This window comes from Hyla sarda, chromosome 5, assembly GCF_029499605.1.
Source record: "Hyla sarda isolate aHylSar1 chromosome 5, aHylSar1.hap1, whole genome shotgun sequence".
NCBI lineage: Eukaryota > Metazoa > Chordata > Amphibia > Anura > Hylidae > Hyla > Hyla sarda.
This window is the reverse complement of record NC_079193.1, coordinates 83,121,253-83,138,457: the sequence shown is the minus strand read 5'-3', so window position 1 is coordinate 83,138,457 and position 17,205 is coordinate 83,121,253. Positions and strand designations below refer to the sequence as shown.

Sequence of the window (17,205 nt, the reverse complement as noted above, 5' to 3'; positions counted from 1 at the left end):
ATCAAGGTTGGACATGTATATGTTAGCTACCTATGTGTGGCACTAGAAAGGTTTCTTTTTTTTAAAAAGAGAGATAATTTGCACACTTATTTACCATGGAGCATTGCTGATAAGAATCCATACTTTCAACTGGATCTACTCAATGAAAACATTACTTACAAAAGTTAAGCCTTGGTTTCCTAACCCTCAATTTTATCTTACCTATTAACAGGGATCGTTAAAGGCCATCTGGGACGTTTATTACATATCCACAGAATATGTCGTGACTGTCCCCTTAATGCTGGCCCCACCTCTGTAACCCACACCTATGTGAAGTTTGAGGACTCCTCTGCCTCATCCTGCCTGTTTGTTGCCACTGTAGGAGGTCCACCAGCTAAAAACTTCTGGGCCCAGATTTATCAAACTGTATGAGAGAAAAAGTGGAGTGATTTTCCCACAACAACCAATCACAGCTCAGCTTTCACTTTACCAGAGCTTGTTGGCTGAGCTGTGATTGGTGGCTGTGGGAAAATCTCTTCAATTCTTCAAAGGAGAACTCCGGAGTCTAAAAATTGTCGCCCATAGTGCCGGCAGTAAAAAAATAAAGATGTACATACCTTCCTTCGCTCCCCCAGGGCCTCCTGTAACCGACTCCGATCTCCGCCGCGATCCTCTTCCTGGTTGCCGGTGGTCGGAGAGTTTTACTGCGCTCAGCCAATCACCGGCCGCACTGAAGTCCCGACTCTGCCGGTGATAGGCTGAGCAGCAGTGTGACGTTTTCGGCCCCGGCAGCAGGTGCCGGTGTAGTGAAGGATTTTGTGTCCTGGAGCATTCTCACACTGCCGCTCAGCCTATCGCTGGCCGAGTCGGACTTCACTGCGGCCGGTGATTGGCTGAGAGCAGTATGATTCTCTAACCACCGGCAACCAGGAAGTGGATCGAGTCGGAGATCGGGGCCGGTTACCGGAGGCCCCGGGGCAGCGGAGGAAGGTATGTACATCTTTATTTTTTTACTGCCGGCAGTATGGGTGACAATTTTTATATTCTGGAGTTCTCCTTTAATAAATCTGGGCCCTAAAGCATATAAGTTAAACAATTTTTGTAACTCACTTTTCACTGGGAGTTTTGCAAACCGTGTAGTCTCATGAGCTATGTTGTTTACTAAACTTGGCCCTTAAACTCAACATAGGTGTGGGACCCACATGTAGGGGACATAAATGGCATAACCTGTGGATATGTCATAAGTGTCCAAGATGGGAATACACCTTTAAGAACTTAGACCACATAGCATATGCTCTTAAATAGACTGAATGTAATCACAATTAGACTATATTGGGCCTTTTTTTAAAAGGAGTTGACATAATTCTTGTACACAGCAGTAGTCACCATGCCTGCACCAATGTTATCTGTCTTCTGCTGGTCTCTGCTCCAATCAAACTGTGTGCCATGCTGTACCACATGACCTCGTCAGGGACTGAGGTGAGACACTGCTGCTGCTGTAGGTCCTGTGGAGATGGGACCGAAGGCAACCTGGAAGAAGTGAAGACCACTGAAAGAGTGGGAGCATTGGTTTGGCTACTGAAGGGTACCAGAGGAGTTGAGTGTAGTAATTTGTATTATTTTTATACAGCCCCCAACTTACAGGTTTATCTGAGAAGTGAGTCCTGTTTTGGAGCTGGTATGTCAGGTCTTGACCCTGAGTCATTTTAGAACATGGGACACTGTGCTTATCACGTCGGGAACATTGCTTACATACTGTCTTGTGTCCCTGAGGGCCATACTCCTTTTACAACCATATATTGTTTCCAGGGCCGTTTGAAGGAATTTGGGGGCCCCAAGCAAAATGGACATGGAGGCCCCCCCCCCCCCCCACCTTGATGTTCACGCACATCACGCTCTAGGGCCGGCGTCGTCAGGACGTAGTAACGCCGGCCCTTGAATTTTGGGAGCGTGATGTGAGCGAACGTCGATACGAGGCCCCCACATTAAGTGCAGCAGAGTTCCCCCCACATTAGGTGCAGCAGAATTCCTCCCAAATTAGGTGCAGCAGAGTTCCCCCCCAAATTAGGTGCTGCAGAGTTCCCCCCCAAATTAGGTGCTGCAGAGTTCCCCCCCACTTTAGGTGCAGCATAGTTCCCCCCCACATTAGGTGCAGCATAGTTCCCCCCCACATTAGGTGCAGCATAGTTTCCCCCACATTAGGCTGGCAGTGTTCCCCCACATTAGGCTGGCAGTGTTCCCCCACATTAGGTAGGCAGTGTTCCCCACAGAAATACAGCCTCCAGCCATATACAGTGTATGGCTGGAGGCTGTATGCCTGTGTACTGCCCCACTTCAGTGCTCTGACCACCGCTCCTCCAGTCCGCCCATAGCATTAGTTCCCGGGACTGGAGAAGCGGTGGTCGGAACACCGAAGATGACGTCCCACTGGTCACTTACCAAGCTGGCCAGCGCGTTTCTTCCTCCTCCTCGATGCTCCGGTCTTCTGCGCCTCCATTGCTGTTGTTGCACGCACGGGACGTCGTTGACGTCCCAGCGTGCGGTATCTCCCGGCGGCCCCTGCATTTTTAAACTTAAAGGGGTATTCCAGGCCAAAACTTTTTTTTATATATCAACTGGCTCCTGAAAGTTAAACAGATTTGTAAATTACTTCTATTAAAAAATCTTAATCCTTACAATAGTTATTAGCTTCTGAAGTTGAGTTGTTGTTTTCTGTAACTGCTCTCTGATGACTCACGTCCCGGGAGCTGTGCAGTTCCTATGGGAATATTCTCCCATCATGCACAGCTCCCGGGACATGACATCATCATTGAGCACTTACACAGAAAACTTCAGAAGCTAATAACTATTGAAGGATTAAGATTTTTTAATAGAAGTAATTTACAAATCTGTTTAACTTTCCGAAGCCAGTTGATATATATAGAAAAAAAAGGTTTTGCCTGGAATACCCCTTTAACGCGGGGCCGCAGAGAGTTAATGCGGTCATCCCTGTGTCCTGAAAACATCTTTCGGGACACAAGGATGTCCTTAATAGTGATGGGGGGAATTGCCCCGTCGCTGCAGAACGGGCAAGCACCGACTCTGCTCGGGGCCCCAAGCAATTGCTTGGTTTGCCTGTCCTGTAGCGACGGGCCTGATAGTTTCTCATAGTCCAATATTATTTTGTGCTCATAACATTTTCTAATTGTTTAAATTGGTTGATAATCCCAGGAGTACCAAAGTAGTTCTGAGAGAAACCACGTTCATGCAGATAAAATGCAACTTCTTCTTTGTGGTAACACTTTATCCATAGCAGATCCATGCTCTATACATAAACTTCAAAAAAGACAAATACAGTCATGGCCATGAATGTTGGCACCCCTGAAATTGTTCAAGAAAATGAAGTATTTCTCACAGAAAAGGATTGCAGTAACACATGTTTTGCTATACACATGTTCATTCCCTTTGTGTGTATTGGAACTAAACCAAAAAATGGAGGGAAAAAAGCTAATTGGATGGGCTGGACAAAATTATTGGCACCCTTAACTTAATATTTGGTTGCACACCCTTTGAAAAAAAATAACTGAAATCAGTCGCTCCCTATAACCATCAATAAGCTTCTTACACCTCGCAGCCAGAATGTTGGACCACTCTTCCTTTGCAAACTTCTCCAGGTCTCTCTTATAGGAAGGGTGCCTTTTCCCAACAGCAATTTTAACCTCTTAAGGACGCAGGGCGTACCTTACGCCCTGCACCTGGTCCTGGTGTTTAAAACGGGGTCACGTCGTGACCCCACATCACACCGGGTCGGTCCCGGCTGCTATTCATAGCCGGGACCCTGAGCTAATAGCGCGCGGCACCGATCGTTGTGCTGAGCGCTATTAACCATTCAGACACGGCGATCAAAGTTGATCGCCGCTTCGAAAATAAAAGTAAAAGCTTCCCGCCGGCTCAGTCGGGCTGATCGGGACTATCGCGATAAAATCGTGATGTCCCGATCAGCTAGGACGCGAGTGGAGGCCCCCTACCTTGCTCCATCGCGTCCGATCGGCATTTGATTGCTCCAAGCCTGGGCTACAGTCTTGAGCAATCAAGCCCCTATTACGCTGATCCATGCAAAGCTACGGCTTTGCAGGGATCAGGGTAAAAGATCAGTGTGTGCAGTGTTATAGACCACTATGGGAGCTATAACACTGTGAAAAAAAAAAAGTTAATAAAGGTCATTTAACCCCTTCCCTAATAAAAGTTTGAATCATCCCCCTTTCCCCTTAAAAAAAACTGTGTAAATAAAAATAAACATATGTGGTATTGCCGCGTGCGTAAATGGCCGAACTATATATTGTTAAATAAACCGCACGGTCAATGGCGTACGCGCAAAAAAATTCCAAAGTGCAAAATTGCATATTTTTGGTCACTTTTTATATCATAAAAAAATGAATAAAAAGCAATGAAAAAGTCTGATCAATGCAAAAATGGTACCGATAAAAACTTCAGAACACGGCGCAAAATATGAGTCCTCATACCGGCCCGTACGCAGAAAAATAAAAAATGTTATAGGGGTCAGAAGATGACAAATTTTAAACGTATAAATTTTCCTGCATGTAGTTATGATTTTTTTTCAGAAGTACGGCAAAATGAAACCTATATAATAGATCATCTAACGTGCCCGTGTTATCCAGGCAAGTTCTCGCTCCACCAGCTGTCTTCCTTCTCAGTGCGCCTGCGCACTGCTAGAAGCAGAGAGCGCGCTTCCTCTCTGCCTCTAGTACCGGGAACTGTCCTGCACGCGCAGGTGCCCTGAGGAGGCAGACGGTGGAAGGAGCGAGCGCTCGCTGGGGGAGCGAGCGCTTGCCTGGTTAACACGCGGCAGCGTGCACGTTAGATGAGCTGAGGGGGCTGTGACCTGTGTGTCGGTCCCAGTGTTGACAAAGGGGGAGGGCATGGCGGAGGCGGGGCATAGTGTACCTCGCACCACGCCTATCCGACTGTGTGTGTGGCTGTGATCAAAAGCATTTTTTGGGGGTGATGAAAGCCTGCAAAAAATAAGGTAAAAACCTTGCTGTACACACCATCTGCACACAGTACAGAGGCTGTGTGTAGGTTATAGCACCCAGAGTTCATGACAGTTGCACTTTAAAGGGGTACTCCGGTGGTTAACTTTTTTGACTATATGGCATCTTCTTTGTAAGTTTAGTTTTTTTTTGCAATATACATGTGTTATTTGTTTCGGCAGCATGTATGTCACAGCTTTTATTTTTTCTCTGTCTGCATGAGAGGAATAAGCCACTCCCCCTCATCTCATCCAGCTGAGTACACAGCTCCTCACTTCCCCTCCCCCCTGCTCTGTATTCTAAGGACACAGTTCTGCACAGGAGAAGGACCTCACAGAGAAGATAAGTGTTATCTGAAGGGGAGGATGAGAAGGTGCACGGGCTGGGGATGTATGGACTGCAGGGGAATAAATCTCATACTGGGAACGATCTCTATGGGGGAGATTTATCAAAACCTGTGCAGAGAAAAACTTGCCCAGTTGCCCATAGCAACCAATCAGATTGCTTCTTTCATTTTTCACAGGCCTTCATAAAAATGAAAGCAGCAAGCTGATTGGTGGCTATGGGCAACTGGGCAAGTTTTCCTCTGCACAGGTTTTCATAAATCTCCCCTATATGTGAAGGAGGAGGGGGGGGGGACTCCTCAATGACACATGCTGGGAGTTGTAGTCCCTGAGTGTGTGTGTGTGTGTGTGTGTGTGTGTATGCTAGTGTTTACAAACCAGTGTACCTCCAGCTGTTGCAAAACTACAACTTCCAGCATGCCCTGACAGACTTTGGGCATGCTGGGAGTTGTAGATTTGCAACAGCTGGAGGTACACTGGTTGGGAAATACTGTTCTAGCCTATTCAACATACACATCATGTTACCCCAGTGTTTCCCAACCAGTGTGCCTCCAGCTGTTGCAAAACTACAACTCCTAGCATGCCCAAAGGCTGTCAGGGCATGCTGGGAGTTGTAGTTTTGCAACACCTGGAGGCACCCTGGTTGGGAAACACTGGTGTATGCCCTACAGAGGTGTGGTGAACTACAACCACCAGGAGACTACAGAGGCAGCATGCTGGTGTTATACCACAGACTGAAGACTCATGAATGACGCATGCTGGGAGTGTGTGTATGACAGTGTATCCCAACCAAGGCTGATTATATTAGTGTGCTGTGTATAAGAGGGCTGACCCGGGAAAATAGTAGGGTGGGTAAAGGGCGGAACAAAAAAAAAAAAGAAAAAGGAGCCGCCCCAAACCAGCAAGGCATGTGGCATGCTGGGATTTGTAGTTTTCAGCACAGCAAGAAACAGGAAATAGAAGCAAAGATAGGAAAACAAAGTGGGGGATAAAAAGACAACAAAGAACGGAAATATAGTAGGCTAAACAACAAGAATAGAAATGAAACAAAACAAATAGGGTAAGTCAAAAACGGAAAAACATGTTGACCACCGGAGTACCCCTTTAAGATCTCTCAACAGGTGTTCAATGGGATTTAGATCTGGACTCATTGTTGGCCATTTCAGAACTCTCCAGCGCTTTGTTGCCATCCATATCTGGGTGCTTTTTGACGTATGTTTGGGGTCATTGTCCTGCTGGAAGACCCAATATCTCGGACGCAAACCCAGCTTTCTGACACTGGCTGTACAGTGCGACCCACAATCCCTTGGTAATCCTCAGATTTCATGATGCCTTGCACACATTCAAGGCACCCCATGCCAGAGGCAGCAAAACAACCCCAAAACATCATTAAACTTCCACCATATTTCACTGTAGGAACTGTGTTCCGTTTTCAGTAAACAGTAGAAGGCTGTGCTCTCATCTGTCCACAAGACTTTTCCCAGAAGGATTTTGGCTTACTGAAGTTCATTTTGGTAAAAGTTAGTCTTGCTTTTTTATGTCTCTGTGTCAGCAGTGGGGTCCTCCTGGGTCTCCTGCCATAGCATTTCATTTCATTTAAATGTCAACACATTGTTCGCGCAGACACTGATGCTTCCTGAGCCTGCAGGACAGCTTGAATATCTTTGGAAATTGTTTGGGGCTACTTATCCACCATACAGACTATCCTGCGTTGACACCTTTCAGCAATTTTTCTCTTCCATCCACACCCAGGGAGATTAGCTAAAGTGCCATGGGTTGCAAACTTCTTAAAGCGCAACTGTCATGAACTTTTACTGCAATAACCTGCACACAGCATGTGTACTGTGTGCAGGTGGTTTGTATAACAACCTTTCTACCTAATAGTTCCCGGATTTTATTTCCCTAAAAAAGTTTTTTTATGAAAGCCACGGACAGTCGGGTAGGCGTGGCGTGAGGTCCGCGATGCCGCGCCGCCATCCACGCCCACCAACTGTAATTCAGCGCTGGGACTCTTGTGTGATTGACACACAGGTCCCCCAGCGTGCGCTCGCTCCCACTGCCGTCTTTCTACTCAGGGCGCCTGCGCAGTGCGCCCTGAGTAGAAAGACGGCGGAAGGAGAGAGCGCTCGTTGGGGTAGCGAGCGCTCGCAAGCATTATACGCAGCGGCGCGCACGTTAGAAGAAATGAACGGCACATGCGCTTGGACCTGTGTGTCAATCACACAGAGTCCCAGCGCTGAATTACAGTCGGTGGGTGTGGATGGTGTCGGGGGAAACGCGAACCTCGCGCCAGGCCTACCCGACTGTCCGTGGCTTTCATAACAAGCCTTTTTTAGGGTAATAAAAGCCCGGAACTGTTAGGTAGAAAGGTTGTTATACAAACCACCTGCACACAGTACACATGCTGTGTGCAGGTTATTGCAGTAAAAGTTCATGACAGTTGCGCTTTAAGGGTATGTTCACACAGAGGAATTGGGGCGGAAATCACGCTGAAGATTTCCACCCCAAAATACAGTTTTTTTTCCGCTCAGAATTAGCAGCGATTTCGCGCGAAATTCGTGCGGAAATGCAGGTTTCATGCGGATCAATACTCCTCTTTCAAATACTTTTTTTTTTTCATGCGGGGATTCCGCGTGGAAATGCTTCTGACTGAATAAAAAATAAATAACATTGATCTCTATGGGAGAACGATACTGATTCCGCCTGAGAGAAAGAACATGTTCTTTCTTCAAGCGGAACATACTTCCTCGTCAGAATTCTGCTTCAGGAAATTCCTCAGTGTAAACTGAGGGGCAGAAATTCTGTACAACTCTATGGGGTTTTCACTGCTGAATGATTTGGAAAGGAAAAAGCGAGCAGAATTACTCGTGGAAATTCCTCTCCAATTCCTCAGTGTGAACATACCCTTATAATATTGCACACTGTGGACAAAGGCAAATCTAGATCTCTGGAGATGGACTTGTTACCTTGAGATTGTTGATATTTTTCCACAATTTTGGTTCTCAAGTCCTCAGACAGTTCTCTTCTCTTTCTGTTGTCCATGCTTAGTGTGATAAACACAGACACACAATGCAAAAACTAAGTGAACTTCTCTCCTTTTTATCTGCTTTCAGGTGTGATTTTTATATTGCCCACACCTGTTACTTGTCCCCAGGTGATTTTAAAGGGACGTCACATGCTTGAATCAATCTTATTTTTCCACAATTTTGAAAGGGTGCCAATAATTTTGTCCAGACCATTTTTGGAGTTTGCTGTGACATCATGTCCAATTTGCTTTTTTCCTCCCCTTTTTCAGGTTCTAAATACCCTTTGAGCTTATGGGATAAATTCCCATTTTGTGGCCTATGAGTGGGGATATGAATGGTTTGTAAAGAGTCCTAAGAGTTATTTCTGTGCATTTAGTACAAGGAATGGTTTTCAATGAGTATTCTAGAATGTCAAGCAAGTCTTTAGTGTCCAAAGTCAAAACACAGGGAGCCAGGCAGAAATAATCCTCATTGTAGATTTATAAATAAATAGTGTAAGTACTTTTAGGAGAGAAATATTTGGTACCCTACTTGGCTTTGGACATGTCATCATAGAGTAAAAGATAGAGTCCCATTTTGAGGAAGAAAGGGTGCAAATGCAAGTAGTGACAAAATGCCTGACCTGAAAATAGGAGAAGAGGCGAATGATCAGTGTGTCATGTTTGTCACTTAGCATTTAAAAAGGTTCTACTAAGTTCAATGGTGAACGAATGCTCTTCGAATTCCTTGACCTTTGTTTTGTAATCTGAGATTTCTTTTCCATAGTGACTAACAAAGATCTGCATGTGTCCAGTGATCAGCGAGTCAGCACATTTTTTGCCAAAATCTCTACACAGACAGGGTTGTCCTTGACCGGTGTTGAGAACATTGCATACCGGGCAAGTAAAACATTAGGAAGGGTGCATGCACACCACGTTTTTGTTATACAGTTCCCGAATACGGTTTCAAGTTAAAAACCGTATGGATCTGTATAGAAAACTGTATGCATTGACTTAACATTGTAAACTGTATGTCAAACGCATCATCCAGTTTAGTCCGTTTTGCATCTCATACGGTTTTGTCCAGTTTTTTTATTCGTACCCAAAACTGTAGTCTACCACGTTTCTTGGTCCGGGTGAAAAATTGTATTAAACCGTATATGTTTTTTTTTAACATGGGAGTCAATGGGAACCGTACAGAATTGTATGTGCGTACGGTTCCATCAGATTTTCACCATACGGTTTTTGACTTTGCACAGTTTCTTTTCTTGGAATTTCAATCAAACAAGTGAAACTTTATTCAAAATGGAGTGAAAAGTTAAAAACGTATACGTTTTTTCTTAAAAAACTGATGCAACTTGCCATAATTTTTCAAACCGTATATGGGTAAAAACTTTTGGATACAGTTTAGTCAGGTTTTGAGGAATCCGTTTTTCATCAAAAACCTGATACAGGAACTGTATTGCAAAAACGTGGTGTGAATGCACCCGAAGTGAGAGTGCAGGCATCAAGGTCTGGTCCAGGTCTAGATATGTGTGGACAGAAGTGTTATTGTAGGGGTACCACAGTATAAAATTGTTATGAACCATAATTTCCCCACTTATAAAACAACAACCTGGATTTACCTGCTGCTGGGCCCCGGTATCACCACTGCTGTCCTCCAGTGCGATCTTCTTCCTGGTTGCCGGGGGATCAACTCATCACACACAGCTAATCGCAGACTGTAATGCTGTCTCACCTCAACCAGTTATAGGCTGAGCAACAGTGTGACATATTCGATCTCGGCACCAGAAAGAAAACCTGTGCTGGAGCTAAATTCGTCACACTGCCAATCAGCCTATTGCTGGCTGAGATAGGACATCGCGGCATGTCCACCACCAGCAACCAGGAAGAGCACGGCACTGGAGGACTGGAGCTGTCATTCCTGGGTACCACAGGACCGGCAACAGGTAAGTTCAGGTAGTTGTTTTATATGCCTGGGTTGATGGTTAAAAAAAAGTTTTACACTGGAGTACCCCTTTAAGCCAGTCTCTAATGATCTTGGATTGTGCCACAAGATTTAGGAAATAAATATTGGGAAAGTTGAGGCCATCATGGAGTTTTGGTTGTTGGAGAATGAGAAATGATGATTTGTTTTTTTTATTTATAATTTATCAGGAATTAATCTGTTGTCTGTCCCTGGGACGGAAATAGACTGGAAGTGCTTTTAATACATCTAGTAACTTATGGAATTTCAACTATATTCAAAAGGATGGCTTTACTTCAGAAGAATAGAGGCAATTGCGCCCAGAATTCAGCACTGAGTTGAGATATAATACTCACTACAAGCTCGTGTAGCCTCTCTGTCTTCCTCAATCTTTCTTCAGCCACTCCTCTATAGACTTGTATAGGCAGCTGTAACTTGATACTTCAATGAGCTGATCTATCTTGAGAAGAACTTGAGCAGTTTTTTAAGAGTGAATTGTCTGTTTAGCAGAGGATAGCAACCTGATAAGTTAAGAAAAATATTTTTTTTTCTAAATGATACATTATAGCGTTTCAAAAATTAGCTTGTAATTTTTCTTTTTGCAAAGTTTTTAAAACAACGGAGACCATTTTAACTTGCACCATTAGAACAATGTTTCCTGTGTGTGCTGTTGACATTTATCTTAGTCATAAAAACATCTTACAATCTGTTCTATATAATGAATATGGCATTGACAGGAGGTGGCAAAATGTCACAAGGCTACATTCCATTTACTCTTAAAGTGTTTCCTACTTTATCGCACAAAGCACTGTGAGGGGAACCGACACTAGCAAAATGTTTAACTAACATAAAATCATCTGTACTGTACCGCAGGAGCAAATCCATTAAATGAGTCTAATGCTTCTAAAAGGCTGTGTTGTTGTGTGATATATTAATACTATGCTTGTGTCATATGGCTGTTTCATGGGAGCAAAAAAGGCACTTTGATGGTTTTTAATTTTTTTATTTTTTTCTCTTAAAAGACTTATTGGAGCTTACAAAGTGGTTTGCTGTATTACAAGAGCTTCCTGAGCCCCAGCGTGAAGAGCTCTATAATCTGCTTTGTGAAATATTAGAGGATGGGCAAGTAGTCGCTCAAATACAAGCTGTGGTAAGATCAGATGTATTGCATGTTAAATTAGGAGTCTTTGAAGATACAGTTTTTTTTTAGATGCAACAGATATCAGGGTTACACTTTTACTTTGCAGTGCCAGACTCTCCACAAACCTAATGGGTATACTCCAACATTTTAGTCATTCTTTTGCAAAACCATGATTCAAAAGCAACATGTAAATACAGCATTTTAGTTGAATATTTAACTCTTTCACATGGTCCTACAATAGCCAGTCTGTTCACCAATGTTTTCAGATAAACTTCTTATCTTTGCAAATTGATTATTTAAACCAACCTCTAATATGTATTGCAATGAATGTCCACCCCTTAACCATATGTATATCGAAACCTTATGGTATGTCTTGTGAGACTTTAAGGGTGTTCAGTGGTGGACATTGGCATTAAAACAGGTTTCCGAGACTGTTCTAGTGATGGCATATCTTTATGTTATACCATAAAGAGCTGATTGGTGAGTTTTGATCAACATTTCTGATCAGTTGATTGATGCGGCCGTGGTGTTTGTGCTCTTAATCATTTAGCAGATACAAGTCTGTACGTTGTTTGGTGATTGCCACCTGGTTATTGCAATGCATCCTATTTACTTCAATGGGATAAGCTGCAATACCAGATACAGCAGGCACTGTGGCCTTTTCAATCAGCTGATTGGCAGGGGGGAGAGGGGGGGGGGTCAGACTTTAGATCCCCACAATCTGACATTCAATATCTGTCCTAAGGAAATGGTTCTGCAAAAGTCCCAGAAAATTCCTTTAGGGTACATTCACAAGGACTGATCCGCAGCGTATTTTACGCTGCAGATCCGCAGACAATGTACACCTACATTGTGCCTCAAGCTGTGCCTTCTCGTAGCACCGATCCACAGCTACGAGCAGACATATTGCAATGTGCGAGTTGCCACGTTCATGTGCAGTGTAAGGCTACATTTAGTGTGTGACTTGGTGGTCAACACGTCATGCTGCAGCTCAGCGATCACAGCGATGTCCCGTCTAGGCCAGTGATTGCTGGGTTGCAATCTGATGAATTGAGCCCTGACTCTGGTCTTCTTCCTGGTGTCAGAGCTTAAAAGACATCTGCAGCAAAAGACAACTTATCCCCTATCCACAGGATAGGGGATAAGTGTCTGATCGTGGGGGTCCAACCACTGGGACCCTCCTGCGATCTCCTGCACAGGGCCACAGCTCTCCCGTGCAGGAGGTGTGCCAGCCGCATTATGACGTCGCGGCTGATATGCCTCCTCCATGTATTTCTATGGGAGAGGAGGGGAGGCAGCGTTTGTGCCGCCCGTCTCCCATAGAACAGTATGTGGAAGGGGCGTACCATCTACCTCAGAGAGGTCGACGCTACGTGCATTAGCCGCTCACATAGTCTCAGCGGTCGCCCCCTGTGATCAGACACTTATCCCCTATCCACAGGATAAGGGATAAGTTGTCTTTTGCTTCAGATGTCCTTTAATAGGTCAGATTGCAGCCCAGCAATCACTGGTCGGGGCAGAACATCCCTGTGGCCAGCGATTACTGAGAGGAAACAGAAGGAGGGGGAGGGAGTCGGAAAGGACAAATTAACAAAACAAAGAGGGAAAACACTTGGAAAAGGAAAGCCAGAATGGTTGTAGAAAGAAGAAAAAGGAGGGGAACAAGAGGTGCAGACATGAAAAGAGATAAAAGAATTAACATCACGGAGGCTGCCTATCAGTGAACCTATCCCAAGGGTCCCATATGGACAAAAACATAGGGACCGTGTTGTACAAGGAGGCAGTAAGTGATTCAAGGGATCTTCTGATGGGGTAGGGTCTTTTTCCAATGCTTGGCTATGAGGGTTTTGGCTGCAAGAACTATATGCATGGAAAACTTAAACTTTTATGGGGATAAAAGCCTAGTGGAGAGGTGTAAAAGATAAACCATAGGGTCTAGGGGGACTGAAATTCCAATTTCAGCATGAAGAAAGCTCTGCACCTGCACCCAAAAATTAATGATCAGTGGACTTGACCAAAAAATGTGATATTCCTTACCCATGCCCACACCACAACGCCAGCATTGGGGAGGGATATCATCAAAACCGGACTATGGTACGAACCCATGAGCATCTTAAATTGTGTTTCTTTGTAGGCCAAGCAGATAGAGGCCTTAGAGGCCCGCTCCTAAATTATACGCCATTGCGGGATAGAAATGGTAGTATTAAGAGCTTCCTCCCAGCGGCTCATGTAACGATGGGAGGGAGGGGGAACCGTCTGGAGGAGATAGTAGGAAGGAATACATTTGAGAGAAGTCCCTCCACCTGAGGATCGCACCTACACAGCCTCTCAAAGCTCGTGGGCATGGAGACAGTCAGCAAAGCCTGCCTGGAAGACAAGTACTGGCAGAGCTGGATATAATGGTTTACCTCAGAGGAAGGGAGGTCCTGGCGAGTCACTAGCTGGTCAAAGGATAGGAGAGAGCAAGTAAGGGGGTCAACAACATCAGCCGAACAATAAAGACCTTTAGAACCCCATTCTCTAACCATAACAGAGGACAGTGCCGGTGAGAAGTCAGGGTGATAGAGAAAAGATTTCAGGGGGGAGAAAGAGGAAAGAAGCCGAAACCATGTGGAGCAATAAGTCCATACATAACGAGAGAACGACATTGGCCCCAAAAGAGGGCCCACGGGGGAAGGGGGAGAAAAAGCCCACAGGAGTGAATTTGGATGAATCGGGGCCAGCCACAACGTCTCCAATTCCATCCATTTACTGTAGGCGTGGTAAGTAGACCACTCTACCAGGTGGTGCAGATGTGCAGCCCAATCATATTTTAGCAATATCAGGTACCCCCAACCCTCTCAAAGGATAGGAGAGAGCGATTAAGGGGGTCAACAACATCAGCCCAACAGAAACGACATTTAAAACTCCATTCTCTAACCATAACAGAGGACAGTCCCGGTGAGAAGTCAGGGTGATAGAGAAAAGATTGCAGGGGGGAGAAAGAGGAAAGAAGCCAAAACCATCGGGAGCAATAAGTCCATACATAACAAGAGAACAACATTGGCCCCAGAAGAGGGCCCACGGGGGAAGGGGGAGAAAAAGCCCACAGGAGTGAATTCAGATGAATCGGGGCCAGCCACAACTTCTCCAATTCCATCCATTAACTGTAGGCGTGGTAAGTAGACCATGCTACCAGGTGGCGCAAATGTGCAGCCCAATAATATTTACCAATATCAGGTACCTCCAACCCTCCCATAAATCTACTAGCCAACATTACCGACATAGGGAGACGAGGTTGGCTTTTTTTGGCATCCCAAATAAACCAGAAAATAGCTGATTGAAAAGAGCGCAATGCAGCTAAGTGGACCCGGACCGGAAGCATCTCAAAAAAGTAGAGTAGTTTAGGGAGGATAGTCATCTTAACCGCTGCGATACGTCCGAAAAAAGAAATATATTGAGACTTCCATTTTTCCATCAAAGCGCGTAATTCAAGAAAATGAGATGGAAAATTAGCCGAGTACAGAGATGAGTAGCAAGGAGAAAGTGACACACTCAAATACTTGATAGCAGAGGGGGACCAACGGAAGGAGTAATCAGCCCGCAGGGAGGGTCTTCAGAACTTCAGAAAGCTCTTCAAAAGTGACAGGGGCATTTAAAGTCTCACAGTCAGCTGCAGAAAGAGACGGCAAGCTACATTGAGAGAGGAAAGATTGAAGCGCTGCGTCACGCTCTCCCGGGTCCAAGGGAAGCTGAGAGGGAAGTGAGTAGAGCTTCAGGGTCATATTGAGGGGGACCAGAAGAGTCTCTTAGGGCAGAGGGAGCCTGAGCTGCAGGTGTTAGGTGTCTCGCCAACATAGTATGACAGAAATGTTGCTTAGCGTACAGCAATTGACGCTTAACCTTATAAAGAGCCAAATCATCCAACTGGGATCGGGCCGTAACCAGGTGCCACAGCACCGAATGAGAGGGGGAGGACAAGAGAAGAGTTTCCAGATGGGCTATCTGGGATCCAAGTTCCCGGGAGCGAGCCATAGCATCACGTTTTATTCTAGAGCCCCAAGCAATACAATGGCCCCTGACCACTGCTTTATGAGCCTCCCATAATATCGCCGGAGAAGACACAGAGCCTTCATTATCGGCAAAGTACTCACATATGCTCGCTTGGATGAAGTCCCGGGAAGAGGGAGATTTAAGCATAGAATCATTGTGACGCAAGTGACATCGGTGTGGAGAGGCGGAAAAAGGGGAGAAGGAAAAGAGGACAAGACTATGGTCAGACCAGGAAATAGGTTCTAGAGAGGCAGAGGAAAGCATACAGACCATAGGAAGGTTACCAAAGGAATAATCAATAAGAGTATGAAGTTTAAAAGAATAAGAGTAGAAGGTAAAGGAGCGGTCAGAAGGGTGATTAATGCGCCAGAGGTCATATAGGGAAGCAAAAATGATCAGACGCCGAAAAAGCGTAGATAAGCGTAACTGGGAAGGAGATAGTAGCACACCCACAGTGGAATGGTGGTCAAAAGGGGGAAAAAACAGATTAATGTCACCTCCCAAAAACCACGTTGAGGAGGGGTATTTATGCAGGCAGGACAAAACCAGATGCAAAAAGGGCACCTGAGAGGTATTGGGAGCGTACACATTGCAAAGAGTAACTGCCTACCCCCTAAAGAGCCTTCGACTATAAGAAACTGACCTAGGGGATCTGCATAGGGGATAGAGACCTGTAAAGGACAGGACATGAAATTAAAGTAGCCACCCCTGCCACTTTCCTATCCGTAGAGGCCAAAAATTCTCGGGGGTAGAGGTGATGAAGAAATTGAAAAGAGCCCGTCTTGTCAACATGTGTCTCCTAGAGGTAAACAATATCCGCCTTTAGTGCTACCAACTCTCCCTGCAACAAATGTAGCTTGGATGGGGAACTAAGGCCCTTTACGTTCAGGGAGACACACTTAGCCATGAGGGAGGAATTAAGGGATGAAGTGGATGTGTTGGAGAGTACTCACTCAGACCATCAAGGTGTCTTGTGGAAGGCAGAAAACGGTGACAAAGTCAGGAGAGCCACTGTGACAGCCGCCCAGACCTATGGGAGAGAAAAAGCAACAAAGAAGACAAGTAGAGGAGGACGACAGTAGGAAAAGAGACCAAAAGGGAAACCAAGAACAAACAGACAAGGACGTTGGGGAGAGTACAAAGGGGGAAACACAACCATAAATGAACCAATGGTTTGGAAGCCAGAGAGGAGGCCATGTAAGTAGATTGGAACAAGGCAATCAAAAATACCACTAACAAACCGGCAATTCCCATGGCCTTAGAGGGGGAAGTGGAAGAACGTTCCAGAAGGGACAACCCAGGTCAAATGAGGGTCCTGCCCAGAGGCCTGGCAAGAGGGAGTAATCCTTTAATAATGACAATATGAAATGTACTAAAACAATATTAATAAACTAGGCAAAGGTAACAAACCGCATATGACAAGGAGGAAAAGCAACGGTCAAAAGGTCCCGGAAAACGGCAGCGGACTAGTATCAAAGTCCCAGAGGAGTCCCTCATGGGGGATCAGGGGAGAGGCCACACCCCGGCTCACTCTGGAGTACTTTCCCCGGACCGGCTGCCACACCAGAGGGAGGGAGGCGGAGGGGTGAGACCCCAATCTGAGAGCTGAGGGACCGGAAGATCCAAGGCAGTGCAGAATGCCGGCAGGTCAGCAAAAGAGTGTAGTACAGCAGAGCGTCCATCCCGACGAGCCTGCAAGGCAAACAAAA

The 17,205-nt window shown here is 45.4% G+C and overlaps 1 protein-coding gene across 6 annotated transcripts in view; it reads left to right on the top strand.

Annotated features, from left to right (window-relative positions):
- The window catches only part of GSDME (gasdermin E), a 151,605-nt gene that overhangs the window by 87,681 nt on the left and 46,719 nt on the right, over positions 1-17,205 (top strand). For 5 of the 6 annotated variants that reach the window (XR_008843951.1, XM_056519826.1, XM_056519825.1 and 2 more), the window contains one exon: positions 11,346-11,473. The exons of the other annotated variant lie outside the window; for it this stretch is intronic. Coding sequence is in view for 4 of the 5 variants with exons in the window: in XM_056519826.1 (XP_056375801.1) it covers positions 11,346-11,473 (128 nt within the window). In the remaining variant the exon portion in view is untranslated. The remainder of the gene's footprint in view (positions 1-11,345; positions 11,474-17,205) is intronic. 6 annotated transcript variants of the gene reach the window in all.